Consider the following 9,599-nt stretch of genomic DNA (forward strand, 5'->3'; position numbering starts at 1 on the left):
ATGTGACAGACGTGACAGTCTCGAGATGCTGTGGAGAGCGATCTGCTGCCTGCAACATCCTTCAGCATGACCAGTTTGGCAGTGGGTCAGTAATGGTGTGGGGTGGCATTTCTTTGGAGGGCTGCACAGCCCTCCATGTGCTCACCAGAGGTAGCTTGACTGCCATTAGGTACTGAGATGAGATCCTCAGACCCATTGTGAGACCATATGCTGGTGCAGTTGGCCCTGGGTTCATCCTAATGCAGGACAATGCCAGACCTCATGTGGCTGAAGTGTGTCAGCAGTTTCTGCAAGATGAAGGCATTGAAGCTATGGACTGGCCTGCCCGTTCCCCAGACCTAAATCCGATTGAACACATCTTGGACATCATGACTTGCACCATCCACCAACATCACATTGCACCACAGACTGTCCAGGAGTTGGCGGATGCTTTAGTCCAGGTCTAGAAGGAGATCCCTCCGGAGACAATCCACTGCCTCATCAGGAGCATGCCCATGCGCTGCAGGGAGATCATACAGGCACTTGGAGGCCATACACACTACTGAGCATCACTTCCTTGTCTTAAGACATTTCCACTGAAGTTGTATAATCCTGTAACTTCATTTTCCACTTTGATTTTGAGCATCATTCCAACTCCAGACCTCTGTGGGATATTAGTTGTGATTTGCATTGATCATTTTTAGGTTTTATTGTTCTCAATACATTCCACTATGTAATGAATAAAGATTGACAACTGGAATATTTAATTCAGTGATACCTAGGATGTGGTATTTTAGTGTTCCCCTTTTTTGAGCAGTGTATATAACAATGCAGTATATACAGTATACAGTATTATACAATGGTGCTTAGCATATGTCCTTTTTGGCAAGGGTTAAATATTTGCTTTGAAAAGATTGTCAAAAGTTAACCACAATTTACACCACAGTGATTTGATTTCAAGTAGAATTTCATGAAATTTGCCTCTCTCTTATTCCTGCAGATTGTTTTGAGTAAGCAAATATTATACATCATTTTTACTTAAGCAGTTGTGCATCAAAAGCATACAGCCAGAATATGAGAATATGAGAATATTCTCATACCTCCATCTTAATTAGGCAAATTTGTCTGGCATTGCAATTTTTTTGAACTGTGAAATTTTATACGGCATTTAGTGTGCTACAGTTCGGCCTCAAAACCCTTGCAAAAAGAAATGAAAAAAAAAATTGCATTGCTATGTTTATACTGCAGTCTCATACATCTATTTGAGGTGTGATATACATAAGAACAAAAAAGGAGCTTTAAATTCCCAAATGTAATTAGACAATAATGTATAAGTAATCACAAATGCCCTGAAAATTCAATAAAATATATATATATATATATATATATATATATATATATATATATTTACAATTCAATACAACCAGGGCAAACCAGTGCACATAGTAAAACCCCAGAATACTGGATAGATCTAATGTACAATGATACAAACTGGCAGAGGCACACAATCCATAAAGTGAGAGCACTCAAGCTAACACCACATTTGTGCGTATAGAGAAGAGTAGCCTCATAGAAAACCTAGTATAAATGGGCAAGATATGTAATGCTGGTCAGAAGGACATACTAATCTTTAGATATAATGTTTGGCAAAATCACCACATTCCTTTAAGATTCAGAATAAAGTGCAAAAAGTGCATGTATGTTAAAGACAAGCGTGTCTTACCCATTTTATGGTTTTTACTATGTGCACTGGTTTGCCCTGTTTGTATTGAATTATAAATAAAGATATATATATATATATATATATATATATATATATATATATATATACATTTTATTGAATTTTCTGGGCATTCGTGATTACTTATACAATATTGTCTAATTACATTTGGGAATTTAAAGCTCTTGTTTTTGTTCTTATGTATATCATATAGCTTTATCAGAGTATTTCTCATGAATATTGTCATCTTATATTATTGGTTCTGGTATGTAATTATAATCTATTTGAGGTGTGCGAATTTGTCTGGCGTTGTAATACAGCATTTTTTTTAGCCGTGAAATATTATATCACATTTACCATGCTACTTTTTGGCCTCAAAACCCCCCTAAAAAATTGTTCGTTAAATAAATTGTATTGCTATATTTATACTGCAGTTTGTCCATCTATATGTCCATCTGAATTGGGCAAATTTTGCTGGCATTGTAATGCTGCAAATTTTTTTGAGCAGTGAAATATTATACAGCATTTATTGCTACTTGCCACGGGAGCACAACAACCATACACATCATGTCAATTTGGCTTCCTACCCTACTTTGTTGTGGGGCAAGGAACACCACTCTTGAAGCTAGACCAGTGTGGAAAGGTTGTTGGATGGATAGCAAATAATGCTTCCAGTCACTTTGCCAGCACCACTCTGTCTACCACATGGTCCAGTCTCAGTTACCGTGATTCTTGACCACATAATCTTCACTCTGATCCTCCTTCCCCCCACCATGCCAATTGCTCGGAAACAAGTATCAAAAAAGGAAGGGGGATTTCAGCCCTACAGACATGCAATCTTCTTTGATTTAGGCAAGTATAGGACAAAGTACATATAATACAACATTCCCGTTAAGTTAGTGAATCCATCTACATGTTACAAGTGCCTGTATCACTCTTAGGTCTCATACCCCTAAAAAAACATGGTCCACTATTATTCCTTAAGAAAAATCATAATGTGATAGATGCAAATTTTACTGGCTTTTTTTGCAAACAGTGACCAGGCCAAAATTTTTAAATCTGACCAGTTGTCACTTTATGTGATAATAGCTCTGGAATGCTTCAACAGATTCCAATGCTATTGAGATAGTTTTTTTCATGACTAGTGTTGAGCATTCCGATACCGCAAGTATCGGGTATCGGCCGATACTTGCGGTATCGGAATTCCGATACCGAATTCCGATACTTCCCGCGTATCGGATACCGGAATCGGAAGTTCCCGAAATTCAAACAGCACGCAGCAGCCAATGAGGAATGAATTGAAGTGTGGGCATATCCTGTTTAGCATGGTGGGCATGTAACTACTGGCAAGGCTGTGATTGGATGCTGAAATGATGTCACTCAGCACTATAAAAAAATGCTGCCGCCATTTTGCGCTCACTCTGCTGTGATTTCAGTTAGGGACAGGACGCTGTGTTCTAACTGAGGGCCAGTTGAGATAGCTGATTGCTTTATTTTCCTTTCCAAAGGCTAATTTAGCAAAACGCTGTGTGTTCTTCACTGTTCACCTTGCTCTTGCCTTGCAGCGCTGTTTTAACAGCGTTCTGCAAGGTCTCTGTGTGTGTGTGTGTGTGTGTGCAGCTCACTCTGTAGTCTGTGTGCAGCCATATACCCGGTTGTATTCAGCTCAGGGGGGTTCACACTGCCTCACACAGTTGTCCTTTTTTGCTCATAGTGCAGCCTGCTGCACATTTTTTCTCAAATTTCCTATTAGTGTTTTTCCACCCGTCTCCAGCTAAATTATGGAAAAAAACTACATAGGATAACCTAGAGGGAGGTTTTTGGGCCTTGCAGCGCCGTTTACGGCTGTCTGCACGGTCTCCGTGTGAGCGCAGCTCGCCCTGTAGTCTGTGTGCAGCCATAGCCGGTTGGATTCAGCTCAGGGTTCGTTACTGCCTCATACCTTGAGAAAAATTTTCCTTTTTTTCAACTAGTGCAGCCTGTTGAAATTTTTAAAAAAAAATTCCTATTAGTGTTTTTCCACCCGTCTCCAGCTAAATTGTGGAAAAACACTACATAGGATAACCTAGAGGGGGGTTTTTGGGCCTTGCAGCGCCGTTTACGGCTGTCTGCACGGTCTCGGTGTGAGCGCAGCTCACCCTGTAGTCTGTGTGCAGCCATAGCCGGTTGGATTCAGCTCAGGGTTCGTTACTGCCTCATACCTTGAAAAAAATTTTCCTTTTTTTCAAATAGAGCAGCCTGTTTAAAATTTAAAAAAAAATTTCCTATTAGTGTTTTTCCACCCGTCTCCAGCTAAATTGTGGAAAAACACTACATAGGATAACCTAGAGGGGGGTTTTTGGGCCTTGCAGCGCCGTTTTCGGCTGTCTGCACGGTCTCCTTGTGAGCGCAGCTCGCCCTGTAGTCTGTGTGCAGCCATAGCCGGTTGGATTCAGCTCAGGGTTCGTTACTGCCTCATACCTTGAGAAAAATTTTCCTTTTTTTCAACTAGTGCAGCCTGTTGAAATTTTTTAAAAAAAATTCCTATTAGTGTTTTTCCACCCGTCTCCAGCTAAATTGTGGAAAAACACTACATAGGATAACCTAGAGGGGGTTTTTTGGGCCTTGCAGCGCCGTTTACGGCTGTCTGCACGGTCTCGGTGTGAGCGCAGCTCGCCCTGTAGTCTGTGTGCAGCCATAGCCGGTTGGATTCAGCTCAGGGTTCGTTACTGCCTCATACCTTGAAAAAAAATTTCCTTTTTTTCAAATAGAGCAGCCTGTTTAAAATTTAAAAAAAAAATTCCTATTAGTGTTTTTCCACCCGTCTCCAGCTAAATAGTGGAAAAACACTACATAGGATAACCTAGAGGAGGGTTTTTGGGCCTTGCAGCGCCGTTTACGGCTGTCTGCACGGTCTCGGTGTGAGCGCAGCTCGTCCTGTAGTCTGTGTGCAGCCATAGCCGGTTGGATTCAGCTCAGGGTTCGTTACTGCCTCATATCTTGAAAAAAAATTTCCTTTTTTTCAAATAGAGCAGCCTGTTTAAAATTTTAAAAAAAATTTCCTATTAGTGTTTTTCCACCCGTCTCCAGCTAAATAGTGGAAAAACACTACATAGGATAACCTAGAGGAGGGTTTTTGGGCCTTGCAGCGCCGTTTACGGCTGTCTGCACGGTCTCGGTGTGAGCGCAGCTCGCCCTGTAGTCTGTGTGCAGCCATAGCCGGTTGGATTCAGCTCAGGGTTCGTTACTGCCTCATACCTTTTAAAAAATTTTCCTTTTTTTCAAATAGAGCAGCCTGTTTAAAATTTAAAAAATGTTTTCCTATTAGTGTTTTTCCACCCGTCTCCAGCTAAATAGTGGAAAAACACTACATAGGATAACCTAGAGGAGGGTTTTTGGGCCTTGCAGCGCCGTTTATGGCTGTCTGCACGGTCCCCGTGTGAGTTAAACTTGCTCTGTAGTCCGATTTGCAGAAAAAAAAAAAAGTAAAGTTCACCAAACACCACTTAACACTTGTGTAGGCCACATTTGAAAAATAATAAAGTTTAGTCCACACTTTACAACATTAGTGTTTCTTACACCTGTTAGGAGTAGCATTTCAGGAATAAGCACACTAAGGCCTTAGTACTTTTCTGCTTATCTTTATCTGTCAACCAAGATGAAGAGGGCAGGGAGTAAGGCACGTGGGCGTGGGCGTGGAGCAGGGAGAGGACGTGGTGATTCTGTGCCTGCTGCGGCCACCGGTGACTCGTCGTCACTCAGTTTCAGCAGGGAACAGTCCTTCATGCGCAGCTTTGTCGGAGAGCGCCGTGCACCGCTGCTGCGTGAAGATCAAATTGAAGCCGTTGTCGGGTGGATGGCAGCTAACGCCTTGGCATCGACTTCAGTTAGTGCCACATCCTCTCAGGCACAGAGCACTGGAGAGCAGCCATCTGTCTCTTCACCACCTGCCAAATTGGCCAGGCAGTCAGAGAGCCCAGGGCAGGAGCCGTCTCTACTTCTGTTCTCTGAATCTCTTGACTTGGAAACAGGGGGCCAGCCAAGCAGCATTGGAGAAATGGAAGAAGAGGAGTGTGCAGTGATGCCCAACAGCTTTGTCTCTCTGACTCTGAAGAGGCTGGTGGGCCAGTGCCTGCGGTGACCACAGCGGAGTACGCATCTGATGATGAAACTCAGGTGCCGCTTTCTGGTGCGTACTGTGCTGCCGAGACTACCCAGGAGGAGCAGTTGGTGGCAGAGGGTAGTGGAGATGATGAGGTCCTTGACCCATCGTGGCGTGAGGAACAGGAAGGTGGTGGGAGCAGCTCAGAGGAAGAGATTCCCCTTACGGGCCAAAGAGGGAGAGGGAGGGGGAAGACTGCGGAGCCTGTAGCCTCCATTTTTGCACCCGTTAGGAGCCTGTCTCTTTCCAAAGCCAAAAAGGGCGCTCCCAAGACTTGCAGTGCCTGGTCCTTTTTTGACACAGTTGCAGATGACATTTGTTTTGTCAAAGGACAAACGAAAAGAGAAAGGGTAGACTAAAAATAGTATGCACAACCCAAAATATAGAGACAATCGGTAGTACTATAAAGCAAAACACCTTTATTAAACACCTCAAAAAACATGTTAAAAACATTTAAAAACAAATGTACAAATCCCTATACCCATCATATCCCATAATAAATGACAATCCCATAATACAATAGGAAAACAGTAATATCCTACCCTAGATGCACCTAGTCACATATGCTCTCCTGCAAAAATGTGCCTATACAGGCCGCAAAGGACTCGACCACAATATGTCAGTATCCACTGCTAATAACCAAAAAATGAAACATCCATGCAATACATGGTCCTGAGATTGGAATGTGATAGCATGCTATATAACAGCTGTGGATACAACCTGTCCTGCGTCAATTCTGGTATATGGAGATGCAGCAATGTCAAAGGGCACAGAGCACCACAAGGGTTAAATCCACATAGAGCCAGGGAACATAACAGCCCCAAAATGGCCCTGAGGTAGGAGAAGGATAAGGTGGGAGCGCACCCCACGCGTATCGCTGCCTCCGCAGCTTCGTCAGGGGAAGTGAAACTAAAGGTGCAACAGTGTGTGCTTAAATAATAAATCCAATAAGGTAAATTGCATACCGGTGTGGGAGAGAGAGAGAGAGGTAAAAGCCGGAAGACGCCGGCGACGCCATGACGACAGGAACACAATCATAATGAACGGCAATCCTAGAGCGTCCAAAGGGTCACATGCGCACGCGCAAACCGCGGTATTCCATAGAACCACGTTGCGCACGCGCCGTGCCAGCCGGCTAGATGGACACGTCATAGGACACAGGGCAAAGAGAAATGGAATAAAGCCCGAGGACCGGACTAAGCTAGCGAGGCCGGCTAGATGGACACATCATGGGACACAGAGCAGAGGGGGTGGGATAAGGACCAAAAAGCCAGAGAGGGGGGAAGGGAGGGGAAAAAAAAAAAAAAAAACACAACAGGTAAAAAGAGGGCAGAGTGTGCATGTTGCAGCAAGACACAGAGGCACAAGATATCCACCCGCAGAATGCCGGGAGATATCACAATCATAGACATATACTAGTGATTAAAGGCAAAACCGCCAAAGGACACAAAAAGACAGGGCATATAAAGCCACCCAGAAAACCTGAAAGGGAGAAAGGAATATTATTATTGTTGGCAAGTGCACAGGTATAAGTGCACGTAAACACCTATACAGCAACCATATACAGTATATAACAATATCAGGCAAAAAACACACACATATATAAATATAAACAGACTGATGTCCCTTGAGTCCGTAAGTATATGTACGAGTATTCTCTCAATGCCGCTATGTAGACGTTTCCGGTCCCCAGCTTATAGTCCCATAGTCGATGAGGCCGACACCATCCAGATCTATACGAGAGAAAGCACTCTTCATCACAAGCCCCTTCCGACTTGCCAATCTCAAATGCGCATCCGAGCCCATGGTCCATAATAGGAGTTTGCCATAAAATCCGCATTGTAGCTGTGAGAGCAAAATCTCTTCTGCATAAGATGTCCTTCCATTTGCCATAATGGCATGCCGCACATCCACCCTCCAGGGTCCACTTCATTATCTAATGTGTCAAAGACCTCTGCATCCATGTTGGTCCCCACAGTAAGCTTGTAATATCCATATCCCAATTTCCAGGGATGATCATCACCCTTTTGGGTGCGTCCTCAGCCTTCCTGAATGGAGACAAATGCAAAATTAGATATGGGCACCAAATCTGAAGGGAACCAAATCAGACGTCCCAGAAACTAAAAATACCCCAATGAATCTACGCGCCAACTATCCTAGGAACCCCGTGAAGAGCAATTCCTCATTTAGGCCCATGGGTGCGACCGCCTGAAGATCGAAAATCCACCTGGACTCAGCACGCAAGAGATAGTTAGATATATTGCCACCCCTTTCGCCACAGGAAACCCTCTGTAACCCCACAACTTGCAAATCAATGGGCGAACCCCTATGTTTCAGCAAGAAATGCGCCGCCACAGGAGTCAAGATTTTACCTTTGCCTTGGTCCGTAGCCGCCAGGCGTATGGTTGATACGTGTTTTTGAAACCTCTTACGTAGTTCTTGGGATGTTTGCCCTACATAGATCATATTACAAGGGCAAATTAGCACATAAATAACATTTCTGCTCCTGCAGTTGATGTAAGCCTTTAACGCATGTCTGCTGGAGTTCGTGGGGTGTGTAAATATGTCCCGGGTGGGCGTCATAAAGGGGCAGACATTACATTCCCCACAGGGGAATGATCCCTTGAGGACAATACCCCTATTAAGTTTGACCGTGGGCCTAGAAAAATGGCTCCTGGTCAACAACTGCCTCAGATTCGGGGCTCTTCTAGATGTCAATAACGGCCTATTGCTGATGACTTGTGTGGTTTGCATATCTGTTTGCAAGATCGGCCAATGTCTAGTGAGGATGTGTCTTACCTGCCCCCAGCTGTCATTATAGTCCGTGATGAACCTCGTCTGCGATTCTCGGGAACGACCCACAGGAATCAAAAGTGAGGCCTGATCATGTTGTCTTGCTCGCTGGAAAGCCGTGGCAACCACTCGTTTGGGATAACTCCTCTGTCTGAAGCGGTCCGTCAGATCCCGAGCTTGCATCAGAAAGTCTTGATCCCGAGTGCAATTACGTCTAATGCGTAAAAATTGTCCCGTCGGGACGCCCACCTTCGTGTGCCAAGGGTGAAAACTGTTGAACTCCAAAAGAGCGTTAGTAGCAGTGGGCTTCCGGAAAAGGTCCGTGACCAGCTTGTTCCCTTGTACGAAAATTCTCAGATCCAGAAAGCTAGTCGAACTGTTGGAAATAGAGTGGGTTAAAAAGATATTATGGGGGTTGGAATTGAGGCTGTGGATGAAATCAGTACAACCCTCCCTGCTGCCCGACCAAATAAAGAATAAGTCATCGATATAGCGATGCCAATTCCGGACATGATGTTGATATGCCAGGGATGGGTACACAAACACCTCCTCCCACCAACCTAAGAAGATGTTTGCGTAGGTTGGTGCACATTTCGCCCCCATTGCCACTCCAGCTGTCTGTAAATAAAATGTTCTGTCAAACAAAAAATAGTTGTGATGAAGAACAAATTTCAGCAGATCCAACAGAAAAGAATCATGCCCCCGATCTGAGTGTGACAGTTTGTCTAGGCAAAAAGTAACCGCATGCAGGCCATCACTATGCTTGATGTTGGAGTACAAAGACTCCACATCACAAGTTACCAGGTAGAATTCTCCCGGCAGTTCTATCCGTCCACAGACCTCAATAAAATGGGCAGAATCCCTTATAAAGGAGGGCAAGGCCGTGACTATTGGCTGGAAGAAGAAGTCCAAATACTCACTTGCCCGCTCGCAGATACTCCCAATGCTAGAAACAATCGGCCTTCC

At 44.1% G+C, this 9,599-nt stretch overlaps 1 protein-coding gene across 3 annotated transcripts; it reads right to left on the minus strand.

Annotated features, from left to right (window-relative positions):
* Positions 1-6,953: 6,953 nt before the first annotated feature.
* LOC138670533 (uncharacterized) lies at positions 6,954-9,599 on the minus strand. Of its 3 annotated transcripts, XR_011319345.1 has the most exons (4): positions 9,554-9,599; positions 8,640-9,009; positions 8,213-8,293; positions 6,954-7,888 (listed from the first exon to the last, which is right to left on the minus strand). XR_011319345.1 is itself a non-coding variant. In XM_069757947.1 (3 exons), exons 1-3 carry the CDS (start codon positions 9,234-9,236, stop codon positions 7,880-7,882), a joined length of 687 nt encoding a protein of 228 aa, XP_069614048.1. In that variant the 5' UTR covers positions 9,237-9,545; the 3' UTR covers positions 6,954-7,879. The 3 variants fall into 3 exon arrangements, 2 of the variants coding, with proteins under 2 accessions (XP_069614048.1, XP_069614047.1); XM_069757947.1 differs by lacking the exon at positions 9,554-9,599 and having other exon boundaries at positions 8,640-9,545; XM_069757946.1 differs by lacking the exon at positions 9,554-9,599 and having other exon boundaries at positions 8,213-9,545.

The sequence above is a fragment of the Ranitomeya imitator genome, chromosome 3 (assembly GCF_032444005.1).
Source record: "Ranitomeya imitator isolate aRanImi1 chromosome 3, aRanImi1.pri, whole genome shotgun sequence".
NCBI classification, from domain to species: domain Eukaryota; kingdom Metazoa; phylum Chordata; class Amphibia; order Anura; family Dendrobatidae; genus Ranitomeya; species Ranitomeya imitator.